Here is a 19604-nt window from a genome sequence, read left to right on the forward strand (position 1 = left end):
AGGAGATATGACCCAAAACAAATGGAGCTTTAGAGGCTGCTGGTGGTGTTTTCCTCGTGTTCTTTGAGAGTAATCAAGAGTTACCAGCTCTGGTCTGAGATGAGACAGTCCTAGTGACCGAGGCACCCGGGGAGCTGCAGCTACAGGGAGCTGTGATTTTGTTCTCCCTCTATTCCCCTGCCCTCCCTAAACTCCCCCAGAAAAACAGTAAGTTTAAAAAACAGACCCATTATTGAATATAACGTTAAGTAAAATGCCCCATGGTTCCTAGCAGGTTACAATGCAGTTGTCCTTTTAAAACCAGAAACATTTAAAGAAGGTGAGAGAATTTGATCCCCTTCTGCCTTTGTGAGGCTGTGAGTGCTGCAGCAGGACTGAACTGCTGAGAAAAATCAGCTTACAGAACAGGTTGTTTTTATTACTTTTGACCATTAAACTTGCTGTCAGGTTTTTAATTCTTTATTATTATTATTATTTTAGGACCTGTTGTAGTGAATTGCTACTGAAAAGCCAGTCTAAGGCGGTACACAGAGCACTCGTAAAGCAGCAGTCACATTAGGGTTAGTATGAGATTTTTTTTTTTTTTAGATGTACTATAATTAATAACTTGGCTAGTTGGTTGTTTTAAGTCTATGAAAGAAATAGTTTTTATTAAAATAAAAAAAAAAGAAAAAAAAAAAGGAAGGAAAAATACCATTACAGTCTGGTTGACTGGTGCTCATTTTTCATGTGGGGACCTAGGGGATGAACACGATCAGCTATCGGGTTAACACTATGTACCACTGACTTGTTTAGTGTGAATAAACCCAGGGGTTCACAGAGTGATTTTGATTTAATTGGATTGGACTCTATTAAAGAAGTTAGTATGTTACTTTGCATCCCCTCGTTTTGTCTGGTTTTTGAGCAGTTTGGCCACCTGTCCAAAAGGTGTGCAAATGAGAGCCAGTAATGAAATGTGAATCCCACTCTGCACTGTGCTGTATTCTCAGTGAGTTGGGCTTTTTGGCCAGTTGTGCTCTCCTGATCTGTCTCTAGTCAGGTTTGCAAAAGCCACTGTTACTCCTTTCTTTTCCAAATGAGGTGAGAATTGCAAACAGCATCTCTTTGAAAAATAATTGATTACAAAATGCAAAGAAGCTGCACTCCAGGCTGTTGGACATTCCATTTAATCTGAAAATACCACTTGTGCAGAAATAATGTCCTTTCTTGACCCTCCCTTTCCTTCCATGTAACTAGTCATGGTTTTATGTACCAAACCCAGGTATAAATGTTGTTTAACACAGGGTTAGGAGTTAGGAATACTCTGAGTTTTAATTATGGTTCTGCTGTTGATGCTCAAAGTCACAAAGAACAGTTTCCTGAATTTATTCCTTATTTTCATATCTGTGAAGAATCTTCTCTACATCACAATTGTTGAGAGAGTTATTGAGCAAAGGTTGAAGTAGTGATTTGGTAAACTGCTTTGTGTATTGAATGTTTCTAAAAAGGCCATTCTGAGAGCCCATGTCCTGCCCCAAACATGCATCCCATGAGACAATATCTGCCTCCATCATTAGTGCAGTGCTGGAGCAGGACAGACCCTCTTGGACCAGGTTCTCATTTGCTGCAGGAGATTTGTGTGTGCAAACATGCACAAAGTGTTCTTGTGCCACTGCCTGCATTGCCCAGGTGCTTCTAACCCAAACCCTGCAGCTGATGCTTCACTGATATTCCAAATTTGGTTTTATGTTAGAATTAGAGAGGCCTTTGTAAGTATATGGATTTTGGAATTACATTCTAAATTCTACAGAGTTAGAAGACCCAGATTCCCTCTTGTAAGAAGCTACTTTTTGTACTTGCTCTCCACTATTATAAATCAAGGATGAATAATCAATGGCTTTCTCTTTATAGCACCAGCACTTTCTAAATTGAGAGCATGTTGCAGTGGACTTGATGTTTTGCTATTAGTCTGTGTTGGGAGACTGAAGGACATGTTCTTCTCCAGTCATCTCCTCCCAGAATCCTGCAATAGGTATGAGCCTCATTTAAAAGGAAAAAGCAGTGAAACAAACAAACCCCACCACTAAAGCTTCATGGAATTGCTCTTGTACTGGTAAGATTAGTAGACAGGTAAAAACAGAATATCTTAGACAAGTGACAAAACTTTTTAAAATACCTTACAAATCTAGTGCTGAGACAACCTTGTAAGCTCCTGAGCAAATCAGGAGAGAGGCTTTCCAGTCAGCACAACAATTTGTTGGGATTAGCAAATGCAGCTGCAGTCACTGATTTACTAATAGCTCATAATTAATCCACAAGGGAAATTTCTGTTGAACTGAGGCTGTATGCTGAGAGACAGAAGTTTTTGTCCCCAGTGTTCCTACATGCACTCAAAGGTGCATTAATCAAAAAATTCAACTCCAAAAGCAAGTCCAGAGTACAGAACACTTTCATCCTACATTTATTTCCCCTGACTTTAGTGTTACAAGTGGGCTGAATTTTGGCTGTATCTATCAGAATTTAATTTTGAATGCTACAGAATTTGACCTGGTGAAACAAAAGCCTTTATCTGAAAAACAAGCCTTCAAAAACACTGTGTATTCTGCTTGTCAAAGAAAATGCTTACTAAGTTGTCATGAATACATTGAATGAAAACTACTTACTTCTCAGTCTAGTGGACAGGGAAACAATTAGGCAGGAGGTTAACAATCCTGAAATGACAGTTCTAGATTATCCTGGTGTAAATGGGAGAGATTTGTACCAACACAGGAGGCTGGTGCAGGCCAGTGCCAGCAGGAAATTGGGCAGATCTTTAGCTGTGCTGTGTTTTCAGTGCTTTTTGCTTCTTTGGGGGCATACTGTTCCATTCTGGACAGTAATTTAATCTACATGCAAATTCTCTCTATTCTGTACTTTGGGAAATGCCTGTTTCTTATAGAATATGAGACAGATCCAAACAGAGAACTCAGCCTCACAAGTCCAGAGTTCAAAGGGAAGTATGTAACATGCCTTGAGCTGCAGCTTGTTGCCATGACATTTGATTTTTAATTGGTGTGTAGATGATAGCTCTGATTTGGGCCACCCTCCCTTCCTTGCCTTCCCCTTTGCAGGGACTGCAAGCCAATGTTTGAGTTGGTGCACATGTCAAGAATGAAAGTTCAGTTCATGCAAATTTAAATCATCAGACTTGTAGTATTTGTTTGTATTATAGGAGTCCCATAACTCTCATCTGAGGCTCAAGCCTTGTGTATTAGGTATGATGAAAACATCTTCAGTCGTTCATAATCTAAATATTAAAGACAAGAAAGGAATAGATGCTTATAAGAGAATGAGTGAAAGATTAAGGACTAAAAACCACTTGCATGCATGCTTAAGTGTTGTCTTAAATGGGAGGGCACAAACTTCTCAGGCTTTTGTTGCCTGAATTTATAAATGTTAATCCAGAACAAATGTAAGGTAAAGCAATTTAATGTGAATTTATTCTCTACTCAGTTAAATTAGGTGACATGACCTTGCATTTGTCGTGTCTTAAATGTGTTCAAACAGTGTGGCTCACCTGACACATGGCAATGTGCATGGGAGCTCTCAATCCTAAGTGATTTGCCCATGATGATATGGGAAATTGATAGCAGAACCAGAAATTGAACACAGATTTTTCCTTCTCTCAATCCAGTGCCTTAATTATAGTAGGGCAAAGTATTATATGTTGGGGGGATGGGTTTTTTTGGTTTTTAAAGCCTAGAACTATTAAGATGGTGTGGAGTTGGTCTTCCTACCAATCTTTTGAATAATTGTAAATGCCCAGTCACAATTTTAGACCTGTTTGAGTGCCAGTGACTTAGGGAATATTTGTTATTTCCCATGTATTCCCTGAAATTATTGTTCCTCCCTCAACTGCTGTCAGCAGTAAGGAATGACTTGAATAGAAGAGCTGTGTAACTGAATGTCTATAACTCAACTAATTGAATTGCTAGTATGAAAGCTAACCTAGATTTTGTAGGCTCTGTTGTAACTTTAGTGTCTTGTTTTTTCACTAAATCTTTGTTCCTAGAATTCAGTATCTAAACTTACGTCTTGAGTCGGGAGTGGGGTACCACTTTCAGCTTTAATTTTTTTTAAGGTGCTTGCTTGAGGAAGTAGATGCCAAAGTAAATTTCAAAGGAACTCCAGACTTCAGTGTTGGAAGAATGAATGGAGAGCAAGAGTTCTCCTTGGGTTTCATGAGAGAAAAATGGACAAAGTAAAAAACAGCCACCAAAATTCTAAGTAGTGAAACAGGAAAGGTTTATCTTTACCACCCACAAAAATAATAAAATATTTTCAATTGTCACCATGGCATAAAGTCTGAGAGCAAGTGCCAAACAACACAATGTGCTGGCTTGTTCAGCATTATAATTATACCTTAACAGCATTGTCAATACCCAAATGTAAATTAAGCCAGCTTAGTACTGCTCCCCTTTTTCTTGGGCACAACACCTGAATTTTATTTGAACAGAGCAGAAGCTCACAGTGAATTTCTGAGCTTAAGCTCGCAATTCTACCCTGAGAGACAAAACAAATGAGCAAAGAGGGGGGAAATAATAAACCCACAAGGAAAACTTGAAAACAAATTCTGGAATGCTCCAGTGTCTCTTGAAAGAGCCACGTTTTTTAATCCTGAACATCCTTTTCAAAACAAGATCCTTCAGCTGTTGTGAATGAGCCCTTGGGAACTGATTTGGCTTCCAGCCCAGTGTGCTGCAGCTCCCTGGCCCTGTGAGAGGGCAGCATGTTCCAGAGGATCCACAGGGAGGGGCAGCAGTGCTGCTGGGCTGCAGGCACAGGTACCAGCACTGCAAAGTGCTCTGTGCCTGCTGCTTTCATCCTCATCCTCACCCTCCTCACATCCTGTGCATCCTGCTTGGATGTGTGCAGCTCTGCAAGGGCTGTTGGCTGTAAAACAAACAGGAGCTATTTGGCTAAGAACTGAAAAGAGAAAGCAGCACTGTAAAAGAGTGCCGTGCCATAACTGCAGTGATGCAGCCCTGGCTGTCAGGGGTTGTGGTGATGGTTGCATTGGTTATGGCACATAGTGAAAAACCACAGCTGTGCACTCTGTGGTGGCAGGCACTGATGGCCTGTTTGCCAAGAATTAACTCTCTGTCATCTCTAGCCTCTTCCTGTCTGTGTTCCTGTCTGTGAGATGAGATGATGATAACCTTTGGGTGAGAACGTGCCAATATTTAATTGATGTGCCATATTGTGCTGCACAATTGTGTTGCTGAACTCTGTCACAAATGTTTGGCCTCACTGACTTCAGATGTAATGCAAAGTTAAACAAACATTTGGCCACATTTTTCCTGAAAGGTGTGATATTTAAATTTATTTAAAGACTGCCTGGCACTGTTGATCTGCTCTCAGGGTTTATGTGAATGAAGCTTTTCCTGGGTGGCCTCCATACTTGTACTGCAATTTTGGAGACCTGGAAGTGCTCTGAGCCAGGATATGCTGAAGGAGGGAGGTAACTGGAGTCTCAGTGATGCTCCAGTGACTCCCTCCCAGCTCCTGTGTTCCATGTGGACCATGGAGTCACTTCATGCAGCCACTGGCAGCCATAAATGCTCTTGAGCATCCTGCAGTCACATAGTGACCTTGGGTAAGTGATTTTATAATAAATCAATCTCATGCTTGCTAATACCTTTTTGGCTGCTGTGTCTACAAACTGGTGCCTTCTCCAGGCTAATTTTACATGCCCTCTGCAAAGTTGTCAGACTGACTGCTGGCTCTTGAGGAATCAACCAAGCCTTGCTCTTGGGCTCAGAATTTTTCTTCGGTACTGTTGTAATCTGAAAGTTTGCTGCAATTAGTGCAAATACCAGAGTAAGAGAGAAAATAAAAGGCTGTTCTTAGATGTCTTGTAGAGTGAACAACTGAAACATGAGTGTGGGATGAGCCAGGAAAACTGGTATTTTTCCCTGGCTGCACGCCACATGGAAGAGACAGTGCCTTGGAAGGGAAGGAGCAGAGAAGTTTGCCATTGGCTCTGATGAATCCCAATCCTGCTTCTACTGAAGGTGCTGGGAATCCTCCCATTGTCTTCAGTGGAGCAAGAAAGGATCTTAGGTGAGGATGGATGACTCTTTCCCTACTTGAATGAAGTCTCTTGCCTATTTATGGGCCTGCTTCTATTGAAACCGAGCCTGTTTTAGCCTTTTTGGGTTCTTAGGGACCTGTTTGTATAAAGCAACTTACCTACCTATCTTTTTTTTTCTATTGTGTGTATTTTTTGTATGTTCTGTTGGAAGGTGAAGCCTCTGTAGAAGGGGATACAAAACCTGATTTTTAAATAGTAATAAACCAAAAGAGAATTAAACTCTGCAGGCTGCATGCATTCATTTCCTGGAGATGGAGAGACCATGAGTGCACAGAGATGGCCTGGACTTCTCATATCTCAAAATCATCCCCTTTTCAGAGACAATTCTGCCTTTGCACATTTCCACAGCTCTGTGTGAGAATTCATAGTGTGGTGGGCAGGTTGCAAAACTGTGTATCAGGATTGCCTTATTTTGACTAGGCAATCCTTTCTCTGGCACTGTGTGGTGAGGTTTCTCATTTCAGCATAAGTGGATGGAGTAACAAATATCTGTGAAATTTGGTATTGTCCTCACTGAATGGCAGTGAAATAAAACTGAGGTCATATTAATAGAGTTTTGCTTCTGACCTGCCTACCTCAGGTGCTGAAGTCAAATGCAGAGTGTTTTAACTCCACACTCTTATATACACTAAAGAAATAAGTGCAAGTGTTAAGTGAAACTTTATTAAACCTTTGTTTCTTCCTGGCTTTTTACCACCTCATGGTGTTACCAGATGGAGCCTTAACTTTCTAAAAGAATGGCAAACTCAAGACAAAATAACAACAGAGGTTTGCCTGTTCTGTAAACATCCTTAAAGGAACAGTGTGTTTGCTTTTGCAAATGGATGCAAAAAAGCCCATGTGCCTATGTCAGTCGTGAGAAAGGCTATCTCTGCATGCTTGTGGCATGTGTGTGACCCAGAGAAAACACAGATTTGCTTTCTTCAACAGGAAAGAAAGGGCAACTTCCCAAAATAAACAACTCCTCCCCCAGCCTTCAGACAAACACCTGTGGAGTCTTTCGCAGTACCTGTGGTTTTGTCTGCTTTCAGGTCAGCTAAGAAACAGAATCCAGAGTTGTGAGCTCTGCACTGTAAATGTCCCTGAATGCTGCACTTTATGAAGAAGCAGCAGTAGCTCCACTGCAAGGTTTGGTCTCTGCTTCTCTGCTCACACTGAATTACAGACCCATTACCAAATGAGTCTGCTCTGCCCTCATGCTGATGATTCCAGTCCTGGTCCCAAAGCCCTAGAGGGAAGCAAATACGTGTTTGGATTTTTTATGTGTTCAAGTTTATAACCTTACAGCCTTTCTGATGGCTTGGGATAGAGGTCACATGAGTGGTAGTGCTATTTAGAGTAGGAGTTTTGCATATTTAAGTGCAACTTTAACCTCATGTTTTTCACAATGAAGTCTAACTATTACTGTGGTAATATTCCATTATTATTGGGGTTTAAACAGCAGAGTTTTGGACTTTCACTGTGAAATTGGCTTCCATAGTGAGTGAAAGATTGGTAGAAGGATATATAATAATCCCATCCAATTCACTGGAGGTTAATTTGAACAGATATCAGAACAGAAATCTTTATTCCTTTTGACTGAAATCTCCAGATGTTTTGATGCTACCTTTTCATATTTCTCATGTGCAAATAATAAACAATTATTTTTAGGTAGGCATTTTCTAACAAGAACAAATTGGGTTATCAGACTGCTCAGCTTTGCCAGGTGCTGCTGGGCACAACTGTGGTTTGAGATTTCGTAAGAAAATTACGAAAGTACATTTATACCTTAAAAAACAACCAACAACACATTCTCCTATTTTAATGAAGTCCTGCATTAATGCTTATTTGTACTTTCATCTAAGTCAGTGCTACCTATGTAGAACTTGAGAACATCTCCTGCATATCTGTCTCCAGGATTCCTTCCCCTGCAGAACCATTTCATAAGGTAGGTATTGGATGTCTGAAGCTTCCAAAGTGCTTTGCAGACATATAATCATTTCTGCCTCTGTGACATAAGTAATACTAATATGGGAAATCAAGGCAGAAGCTTGCCTAAGGTCAGGCAAAGATCATTCAAAAATTGAGAGTAAAGCTTCTGCTCTTGGCTCAGACTTGTGTGTTCTCTGAGTAGATCACAGTATCTTTCAAAATAGCTTCCCTGCCTCCACCCTTAGAAATGTGTGCTCTGGCTTTTGTCAGTAGCAGCCTGCATCTGCAGCAAAAAAACAACCAAACAAACAACCCAACAAAAACCAGTGCAGCTGGAGACTGAAACATCTTTAGACAGCTGTACCCAATTCCTGACAGGATTGCTGTGGTTTGGTGGTGTCCTGCAGTGAGGCACACCCACCGGATAGCAGGTAAAGCAATCTGTGATCAGATACCGAGGTTGGAATGCTGCAGCCAGGGAAGGAGCTGAGGGATGATCCATGGGGACCTTGGCTGCAGTGGGCCAGTGTGAACACAGATCTCTGTCAGCACTTCAAAACTGAGAAAACTGGAAAGGCACTGGGCAGTTCTTGTCCAAAAAGGACACAAAAAATGATGCCATTAAGAGGAGTCAGTGTGTGAAATTTCTTAAGTCGCTGACTGCCGAGAGTATTTAGAGATAATCTCTTAATGCTTCTCCCCAGTAAACAATAGGACCCAGACTGCCCTCCCGAGGCCTCTGGCCTTTTATTACAGCCCACACAAAAACTCATCTGAGAAAGCACTCGGAGTTAGTGGAGCAAAGTGTGAACCAGTCTGAACCAGTTCAAATATCGCATATGGTTGTTTTGCTTCTGCAGACTTCCTTGTTAGTCCTTGGAGGCTGTGGCTGGCATTTACTTTGCAATAGCTCACGCTGTCAGACTGAAGGGGGAGGAGAAAGGAGGAGAAAGCCTCTCCCCGAGCATGTCAGCAGCGCCGTGCTACAGTGCCGGCAGACACTCCTGTCGCTCCACAGCGACTCCTTTGTAGTCACTGCCTCTGCCTTGATTTTTGGTTATACTCGGCTCATTTTCATAAAGTCAATATCTGATCCTTTTGTCACAGCCCTGATGTTCTTTTATTACATTAAAATTATATCTAGCTTAGAAATGAAACAAATTTGTTTCCAGTTCCTGCATCATTGCTTACAGAAGGCTTTTTGGAGGTGAGACCCAGAGTTGTTTTCATGATCAAGAGAGAGGCAGCAAAGAAATAAAACCCCTGCTTTTGTTTGAGTTGCAAGTGCTCAAGCACTTAATAGTGTTTAGTAACATTTGATGCTTGCAGCTTTTTAAGCTTAAGCACAAACTGCTCTAATATTCTATTCATGGTGAGGTCTCAGAATTGTACTCGTTATTCTAAACATTTCCATTTATGAAAGAAGCAGAAAATTGAGGAAAAGGAGTTTTGGGGAAAACTGGAACAATTATTTTGATTATCTAGGAATAAGAAAGGGGAGGTGATGGGAGCATGACGTGTGTCCTGTCACAAGGAGGGCAATGGTCAACTTTTTCCATTTTAAGCAATCCATGTTAATTTGGCTAGGAAAGATTACTCAGATTAGAAAACTCATTTTGTTTACTCCCCTCAGTGTCTTATTTAGTAAGGTTAAGTAATAAAGCATGTTAGTTCTTGCCCAGGAGGTTAGATGAACTTCTGCCTGGCAAGATCAGAACACACTTGGCTGTGGCCAGAGAAGGAGGGTGGGTTTGATGGCTCCTTGCAGAGTCATTTCAGAGCTGTAGATCTGGGGCTGCCTCCCTTGGCACAGAGTGCTGTGCTGTTGGATTCCTTTGTTTTGTTTTTTTTTGTTTGGTTGTTGTTGTTGGGTTTTTTTTTAATCTCAAAACACTTTGAATTTTTCCACAGGTGCAAATGTAGAACAAATAAACAAGAAAGAGCAGCTGACAGGAGAGAGAGAAAGCAGACATTGTTCATTCTGGAACCTGTATAAAGAAAGGTATCAGCTCACAGCTGAAACTGGTTCACACTGAGTTTAGAGAAGATGTTTAATGTCCCTCATTCCTAAAAATAGTGTGTATTTTCTCCTGTAAAACGTGGGGATGTGTTGTGATACATGTATGTGTATATACCAACAGAGATCTAAGTGTAAACTATGTGAGGAAGTAGCTGCAAAGCTGTTAACTTACTTATAGTTTGGGTAGTTTAAAATCAAGTCCTAGGAAATAATGTCATGTTTAATCTCTAAAAGTGTAGCAAGAAGAGCAAACCCATTCCTAAGCAGTGGAAAGAGCAATTGAGTCTGCCTCTGACAGCTGCCACCTGGCATCCTATTAAACTTAACTCTGTGAAACTGCCAAGCATAAATCTTCCCTCATCCTGGAGAAAGCTAGAGATGAAAGAAAAAATTATGCTTAGAAGTCAGTTGTGGAAAAGTCTTTGATCTTTACCATTACTGTGAAGATTTTTGCATTTCTTCCAGATTCCCCATTGTCCTTCTGTGGACTAGAAACTCAAATTGTTTGCTGGAACTTGGCTGCCTGTAAGGAGAAGTGCAAATTTATCTTGTTACATAGTAGGAGAGAGAACTAGAAAGGCCTGAGATTTGTTTCCACAGAGATTACTGCAGTTCTTGGATCAGTATGTACAGAAGGAAGTGCTGTCTGTGCTAGGTGGCATGGAGGCATTAGTTAGTCTCATGAAATGAGCAAAAGGACATTAATTGTGCAGGCTGGCAGTCCATCTGCAAAGTTTTGGACAGGCAGTGCCTCTGGATGCATGTGTGGCCCTGCAGTTTCTGCTGAATGGAATTTGTCTCATAAAATCTGATGAAAAGCTATTACAAACAGGCAGCTTGATTGAATAGCCCTTATTAAAAATTCCTGCTGACTCCAGTTAGCCTTCCCTTTAGAGAGAGTAACTGGAGAACATCAGGAATGCAGTAGCAGGGTGTCTGTGCAGAAAATGAGCATAATTGCACAAAGGCTGCATCTTAGCTGGTGATGTCAGTCAGGACTGGCACATACAGTTGGTTTTTGGTTTCCTGTTTTGATTTTTTTTTGCACCCATATTTTTTTTTAAATCTGACATTACTAAACTAAATTTTCTGTAGTGGCAAATCATATTGTTAAAGCTTGAGTCACACAAATGTGTGCTAAGACCTGTGGTTTCATACTTGGTGGTAGTGCTGCTTAATTGACCTGTTTCCTCATTATCCATCTATCATGCTGGTACATCTCTGGTTTTGTGCTCCATTGTGGACTGGATGCAGCAGGTGACCTGGCTGTAAAGGGCTTAAAACATTCATGACCTGGTGAAAAAGGGGCAAAAGTTGGGTTGGATCAGAACCTTGGGCAGGTTTGTTACACAATAACCTGTAGCAGCCTGACAGAGAGCACTGCCAGGATGGAAACATCTGGGAGCACAAGGGAAAGACCACTGCTGCAGGCAGCACTGCCTTGAAAAGTGATTTATCCAACACTGGAGCAGCTTCCTGGCATAGAAGTACTTCTTATGTGTTCAGTGATTTCCATGTGATTTCAAAGAACTTTAAAAGAAGGGAACTTCCCTGTCCTATTCTAAGAAGGAAGGTTTGATTGTACCTCATGTAACAAAAAGGAAGGGAAAGTGCAAAGAAGCGAGGCAGGCAGGTTGGCCAAGATCAGGAAGAACTCTGTGGGAAAGCCAGAAATAGCACCTTGTGCTGCAGGCCTGTGCCTTGGCTACAAACCCATCAGTTGGCCCAGGCTGCCTCTGCAAGCTCATTGTTGAACAGGACCAGCTATTCAGTGGCTTTTTTTTTCACTGGTGTAAAACAGAAACAGTGCTGAGGACTCCAGATGCCGTGTACAGGCAGTGGGGCTGCACTGTCTGAGTCCCTTGGCATGTTCAGAAACAGAAGTATTTATCGTGAGCCGTGTGAAATGTCTGCAGAGAGGCTTTATCACAGTGGCTGCATGCCTGCAGTAGAACGACTCTAAACCATCTTCATGCTGTTTAGCTTGGTTTTTCCTATAAGCAGGCACAGCTTTTAGAGTAAGCCCATGGAGTCAATGAAAAGTAATGGATTGGCAGAGGCGAGGATGTAAAAAGCCCTTGAAGGTGGAGTTGCACAGCCTCCGTAGCAGTGTGTAGCCCCTACAACGTATCTTTACAGCTAAGGGAAGCCAAAGGGAGAATAAGGGCAGCAGGATTTAGTCCTTCATGATAATTCTCTAGGGGAGAGAACAGTTTTGGGTCTCCGAAGATAAACCCTTTTCCTGCCACAGGCAGTTGTTCAAGCGTAGTTCCGTGTGGAAAAGTCTCCTCTTCTGGTCTAAGACTTTTCCTGCGACTGTAGGAGACAAGCCCAGAGACGCGGAGTTCCCCTCGAGCCAAACAGCCCCACGGCACCGCGCACCCATCGGGGCGAGGGACCCTGTGCCAGCAGCAGCTTCGCTCTGCCCCGAGCCCTGCCCCGAGCCCGAGCCCTGCCCCGCGGCAGCCGCCCCTTCCCCTGCTGGGGGCGGGCGGCGGCAGCGGCAGCGTTAGGACCCGGCGGCGGCTGCGGGGCGGGGGGGGAAGCGCAGCCCGGCGGTTGTTTACGGGGAGGGAGCGCCGGGGCAGGTCTCGCCGAGCCGAGCCGAGCCGCGCGGCCGGGCTGCCGGCGGCTCCTCGCCCTCCGCGCCGAGGATGCTGCCCGGGGGTCCGCGGTGGGCGCTGCTGCTGCTGCTGGGCTCGCTGCTGCTGCTGGGGGCCGCCCGCGGCGCCGAGGGTGAGTGAGTGAGTGAGTGGCGGCCCGGCTTTGTGGGGGACAAAGGCCGCTCTGGGGAGGGGGAACACCCCTGTGGGGAAAGCGGGGGCCGTGCTGGGAGCTGCCCGGAGCGGCGGGGGCTGTTCGGGCCGCCCGCAAGGCTCGGCTCGTCTCTCCGCAGAATGCGTCCGCGGTAACGGCGAGTCCTACCGCGGCAGCCGGCGAGTGGCCTCCGGCGGCGCCCCGTGCCTCAACTGGCGGATGGTGCGGAACGGTACCGGCGCCGCGCTCCCGGCAGGTGGGTCCGGGGCCGGGAGGGGCTCTCGGGGGAGCGGGGGGTGCCGCGGCCGCGCTGACGGCCCGCTGCTCCCTAGCACTCGATGAGGACCACAACAGCTGCAGGAACCCGGACGGCGACGCCGCGCCCTGGTGCTACATCCAAGGCGCTACCGGGATCCCCGAGCGGCGATCCTGCGACATCGCCCAGTGCTCAGGTAAGAGCGGCCGCCGCCGGTCCCTGTCTCTTCCTGCCCTCCTTGGCCTGCCCCCTACCGCCGGGGCTCGGTTTGTCACCAGGGTGGGGTCCCCCGGCGCACAAACAACCCCGGGCTACGCCAGCACCTCCCTCGGAAACACCGCGTACCCAGAGCTCCCTCCAGCCCCCGCCTGTGCGTGCACATCTGCCTCCCAGCTATGCCGTGCTCCGCCCCTCCGGCTTTGCCATTAGTGCCAGAAAAGGCCTGTGAGAAGCCCCCACTCCCCATAATTCGCTTATCACTGTCGCGCTCTCCAGCTGTGTTGCAAAAGGCTGAGGTCTGGACACCCAGGAGCTGCCGAGGTGCGGGTAGACTGCTGCTGTGGGGCATGTTATGGCTGACTAAAGAAGCTTCCTGCTGTTAAAGAATTGCCAGTGGGAATTTGAGTACAGGGTGCACGGCAAGAATGTGGAAAAAATGAGAACTAGAAAGGAGGACAGTAAGAAATGGAAACACTGGATTCCTCCTGGATAGTCACAGTGAGAAACAGTTTGCCAAAAGAACTGTAGCTGAAGCCTGTTTTGGGGAGAGGAGGTGTCAGTGTTGACTGACATCAGAGCAACCACTGGGGGTTTTTTGAACTGTTTACTACTTTCTGAGCCCTGCAAGATTTACTCGCACCACTGTCCCTTGAGACTGCTATCCTTGCATGTAAATACTTTTCCCACGCACATACACTCTCCCCTTTTTTTCACTTTGCTCTTTTTTTGCCTGCTTTTCCCTAAAGGTGAAGCAAAAAAAATGTTCTGCTGCCAAGATCCTTCCTCAAAACACTGTTGCAGCTTTAGGATCAGAAGAGTTACCTGACCTTTCAGCCATTTGCAGGTTTAATAGGTTTCATATTTTTGTGTCTCAGAGCAGGCACCATTTAATGGTTCAACAGTTCACTTTAGTTCAGTTGCCCTGGCTGACCCTACTTGAAGTTACTGTGCAGGACCCCTGATTTCCTGTCTCTGACTCTCTTCTGTACTTCCATTTCACATTGCACTGAGGACTCAAAATGGCTGCAGATAGAAAATCCACAGGGAGTTATTGCCTGCTGTGGGGGGAGATGCAGGTGGAATGATTTTTCAGGTGTGGATGCATACTGTGAATAGCATTTCCAAAAGGAAGGGGGATTGTGTAGAAAAGGTAGTAGATACCTACTTTACACTGTCACAGCTTTTACAGTGCTGCAGCTTCCAGTTCAACTATGTCATGAAATAAGGAGCTACCTTGAAAATCTTTCAATGCTGTTGATGAAAAAGAGCATTGATAAAAAACAGGGCTGGGAAGGAACCTGTATCCTTGGGTGCCATTTCTGGGCCTTGACTGAGGAAGGAATTGTCCTTAGTGGCTATGCTGCCTGCTCTGACTTAGCCTGTCCAGTGGTGTCCCAGACTATCAGTTTGGTACACACTGCAAGGAGGGACCAGGGAAAAATATCTCCAGGTTGTTTTCACACCAGCTGGAGTCTCCTGTCAGACTTTCCTGTGTCAGGAAGATTGAGGCAGAAGAGGGATAAATAGGCTCCTGGGAGATTTGGGATGGAGATTCTCATAATCTTGTTCAGCATGATTGAAGCTGCAGCCTGTATATCGATCTATACACTAAATGAAGTCATTGTGCATCCTCTGGACTTATGCCCTGAACCTGGGTTTCAATCTGCTCTCTGACTTCTTTCATCTGTGGTGGTGCCTTGGACTCTTAGTTAAATAGGTTCACGTCAGAGGGAAGTGGGGGGAAGAACAGATTTCTTGTCTACTTTGGTAGGATTTCTGGCAACAACTTAAGGGGGAACAAGTGTTTTTCAGTGTGCTTTGAACGCAGTTCAGTGATGCCAGTTTAGAGCTGTCCCACTCTCAAGACACATGTTGTTTTGAAGTAGTCATAAGTGCTTGGTATGTTGTATATATATTTTTTTTATTTTTTTCTCCTCTCAACAGATGCTGCAGCTAGCACAACCCCAGTCCCCACAGCAGAAGTTGGTGCTTCCCAGGAGGAGGAGCAGGTGTTTGAACCAGCTGATACTTTGCCCTCCCGGAGCGAGGCAGCCGCGGTGCAGCCCGTCATTGGCATCAGTCAGAGAGTGCAGATGAACTCCAGAGAAAAGAAGGACTTAGGGACACTAGGTACAAACCCAGGATCATTTGATGGATCCATTCCTGTAACTGTGGCAGGACAGACCTGTTTTGAGGCTCTGAAAGCAGCATTATAGCTGGATCTGCCACCTCTTAATTTTGGCTCTTATTTTTCTCTTTTCACAGGTTATGTGCTGGGGCTGATCATGATGGTGATAATCATTGCGATTGGGGCTGGCATTGTTGTGGGGTACATCTATAAGAGGTGAGTGGCTGTTCTTTGTTCAAAAGCTGGTGTATATAGAGCAGGAATGTCTGAGCACCTGCACACCCAACCAAATGGGACAGAAGCATGTTTGATTATGGCACATTAAGCAAGTTTGTTTGTTACACTGAGGAAAGAACTACTGAAGAGTTAACTCTGTTCTTCTCCATTCCCCCATTATTGTGATGTTCTATCTCACTTGAAGTTTCAAATTGCCCTCTTTAATGTTTGAGGTTTTGTGTATGCATGTGCACCTTGATGTGGCTTTTTCAGATGTACTCGCTAGCAGGATTTTATCAGAACTGGAAAGAGAGATCCCAGGTGCCCTCACAGGAAGTTTGTTTTGCTCAGAAAAAGAACAATTCTTCTAGCAGGCCACCTGTTCCCCTGATTTCTCTAGTCTATCTTTAGAAGAAAAACAATGAGCAGGTTTTTTTTGCTACTTATGCATTGTATCCTATGAAGCTGACTGTCAGGTAGCACTTTTTTTTTGGTCCAAGTTCATTTTAGCGAAGTTCCTGTATACTTTAAAGTCAGTTTTGATTTTGACTTCAGTTACTTTTTTTTCAGTCACTTCACTGTGTGGGACCGAAATGTTTCTGTAGCTCAGCAGTGTTTGAGGGTAGTGGCAGTAGCAAGCTTAGTTGTAAGAGGGCAGGATTAACAAATAGCATTGATTGTCACTGCAACAAGCAAAGGCCCAGGCTCCCTCCTCTGGGAGGGTTTGTTCTATGTTTTGGCTGTTTGACAACAGTCTGACACAACCAAGCAGAAGGAGCCCTTTCCCAAGCTGGGACATGTCCTTATGTAAGTGTTTATAATAAATGCTGACAGAAAAAAAGCAGAGGGAGGAGTGTTACATAAGGGGCAAAACACAGAGTGCCGCTTGTCGAGGAATCTGATTTGAGGTGTCACTTCAGAGAATGCTGTCTTGTGTGCTGGCAGGAATGGCAGCCACTGCTGCACGTTTGTAGGCAGCTTTGAAAAGCAGCCAGAATGCCAACAGGAAACCCCAGCAGCTCTGCCTGCCTGTGATCACGAGCCTCAGGAGGAGCGAGTGGTGCCTGTCCCACCTCTCTCCTGTCCTCAGTGGGAGGAAGCAATAGACCAGTGCTGGGCTTTGGCCAAAGGCAGCTTTGCTTCTCCAGTCACAGAGAGCTCACAGCAAGGATCTTCTGCAGGTTTACTGTCTCCTTCCTTGCCTTGATCTCAGAATTGCATGTGCAAGCTGGAAGGTTTGGGTAGTAGGTGTGGTGAGAAACCTTTAATGTGTTTAGTAGTTTTTGGTATACATAGCTCTTCTGGAGACAACATGCTATTAATGCCAAATCCATTTTTAAAGCAAGGCAGGTCTTCCACGGCACAAATTACAGAGGTGTTCCTTCACTTAGCAACAGGCTGGAGACTGAGGTAGGTTTGAGGAGCTGGTTGTGGCATTAAGCTGTTATAGCTGCAGTGGCAGAAGGCAGGGCCGGCTCTGAAGTCAGCTTTAATACTTTCTGGACAGCTTAATTTGCTGCAGCAAAAGGCAGAAGCTGTCATCACCTCCAGTATTTGTTCCAGATGAAGCAGGTTACAGAAGCTCTTTTCCACAGCAGTGGCCTCTGCACTGTCTCACTCCTCCCCTGGGCCTGCACCAGGCAGTGCTGTGGGACTGGAAAGGATAAGGAAACATATGGCAGCTCTGTGGTTTGAAGGAGGGGCTTGGCTGTACAGTCATTTATCAGCAGCAGTGTCAGTGAATAAGCCAGTTTGAGGGAGGGACAGACTTCACTTGGCTGCTTGTTTTTCAGAGATGCTCAGCTGTGGTCCTCTGCTTACAGTAGGGAATATTTCTGGCCCTTTGTATGCAGCTGAAACCACTTAAATCTTAAAGAACACAGTCCCTTCTTCTCTACTCCATCAGCTCTACTGAGACTCTCCCTCCAAGCAGCAGCACGCACCCCACGTGTGTATTTTGGTTTTTGTTGTAATGCAGGGGGAAGGACCTGAAGGAGAAGCACGAGCAGAAGGTTTATGAGCGGGAGATGCAGCGCATCACGCTGCCCCTGTCGGCGTTCAGCAACCCCGCGTGCGAGCTGGTGGATGAGAACACCATCGTGGTGCAGCCCAGCCAGACGCCCGTGGAGGACCCCCGGGATGGCAGCGGCCCCCTCATGGGCCAGGCAGGGACTCCTGGGGCCTGAGCAGCTCAGGCAGGAGCGCTACAGGCCGAGCAAAGCCTCCAGCTTCCCACTGTGAGTGCAGGGGGTGCGTGTGTTCATTTCTGTTTTGTTTTCTTTTTGATGAACGCCGGACGAAGGTGATGCAGAGGAACAGAGCAATGGGCAATTCATCATCTGCTTGAGGGGCACCGTTCAGTGCATGACCAGCTGGGGACTGGTGTGGTGGACCCTGCTGCTTCTTCCCACCTGTCTCCATGGTGTGCCAAGGAGCTGGGGGGGATGATGGGCCAGGCTTAACTGGCCACAGATCCTGTAGCCTGGAGTGTGGTCGTGGCTTCCTCTTTCTACATTCTTTTCCTATTTAATGGTGTGCACTGTTACTTAAGTTTCAGCCTGGAACCTCAGGAGAGAACAGTACTGCAGGGACTGAGGGGAGCTTCATGTCAGATTTAGTTAGATAATTACACCGATTATAGTTCCTGCCTTTTTGCTTTAGTGGCTGACAGCTGGAATCACTGTCCAGAATCCTGCTACTGGATCAGGTTTTTTTCCAAGGAAGAGCTTGTTTAAGGGATGTCTTTGCCCAGAAGCAGAATGTTTAGACCCAGTGCTCTCCTCAAGCTCTTGACAAATCCAGGTCTTCCAGGGCTGAGGCCACTTCTCCATTCCCCTGTGGTGCTACATGCACAGCCACAGTTGTAGGTGTCCAGGGGGTCTGTCTGTGCCTCCTGCTCACTTACACAGATCATTAAAGCAAGGGTGAGTGGTAGATAGTTGTGAAGAAAACAAACTGCCCTTCAGTTACTTACAGCAGGTTAAACACTGAGGATAGAGAACATCCTCTTTTGAACTCCCTAGGCTTCCTACAGAGCCAGTGCTGGACAGAGTGGCCAAGCTGTGGAGGTCACCCTGATCACAGAGCAGCAGCTCTGGCTCTAAGGGCAGAACAGGACAGCTGTTTTGTAAGATACTGAAGTTCTGGTGTGGCTCCTGGTCCAGCCTCTGTCACACACTCAGCTTGTGCAGCAAGACTACTTACTTACAGAGCCTGGTCCTATTAGAGAGGTTTTGTAACAACTTTTATTAGCATTTCAGGGGTTTTGGAAGGGATGGTTGCTGTAGTGTCTCCCTCATGGCACCAAGGCAAGGCCAGTTCAGGGAAACATCTGTCCCCGCTTCAGGGGATTCAAGCCATTCAAGTAAGTTTTCCAGCCATCTGCTTTAGAGCTGTGGGCCTAACAGGGAGCAGCACTTGGCAGCAGGGGTTTTAGTGTTAATGTTTGATTCAGAAAAGGGAAATATTTTATTTTTAAATGCCTTTGAATACCATTTCTTTGTAAAATGTTTTAAATACCTCATTATGAGAAGGTGCAGACTGTGCTACCTTATATTAAAGCTTAAAAGAAGAATGCTCTGTAGACCTATGTGGACTGTGGCTCATCTGTGCATTCCTCCTGCCAGAGCAGCATCCTTTGCAGTGTTTCAAACTTTGAACTGAGGAGAAGATGCCACTTCAGTTTGCCAGGCCCAAAAGTAAATCCCTACAAGCAGTGCCTGCATGCAGCAGCACTGACAAGGGACATGAAGCTTGTCTCCCTGCTCCAGCAGCTCCTCTTGGACTGGGACACTGTTCCTGAAAAGCAGCTGTGGGTGACTCAGCAGGCTGGCCCATGGGAACAGACTGTTGCTTACAGCCCCTTCCTGCACTGACCTGGCTCAGTTCTGCTCAGCAGCAGCTCCATCCCTTGAGAAGTGCAATGGAGATGGAGCACAGCAGGTTATAGAGGGACTAACAGAGCCAGCATTTTTGTTCAGTTGTT

The 19604-nt window shown here is 45.3% G+C and overlaps 1 protein-coding gene across 1 annotated transcript; it reads left to right on the forward strand.

The window, feature by feature from the left end:
- The first annotated feature begins 12568 nt into the window (after positions 1-12568).
- PIK3IP1 (phosphoinositide-3-kinase interacting protein 1) lies at positions 12569-19199 on the forward strand. Its single transcript, XM_058816724.1, has 6 exons — positions 12569-12779; positions 12940-13056; positions 13133-13252; positions 15220-15405; positions 15541-15619; positions 17598-19199. Exons 1-6 carry the CDS (start codon positions 12698-12700, stop codon positions 17803-17805), a joined length of 792 nt encoding a protein of 263 aa, XP_058672707.1. The 5' UTR covers positions 12569-12697; the 3' UTR covers positions 17806-19199.
- Positions 19200-19604: the final 405 nt, after the last annotated feature.

Source organism: Ammospiza caudacuta, chromosome 18 (genome assembly GCF_027887145.1).
Source record: "Ammospiza caudacuta isolate bAmmCau1 chromosome 18, bAmmCau1.pri, whole genome shotgun sequence".
NCBI lineage: Eukaryota > Metazoa > Chordata > Aves > Passeriformes > Passerellidae > Ammospiza > Ammospiza caudacuta.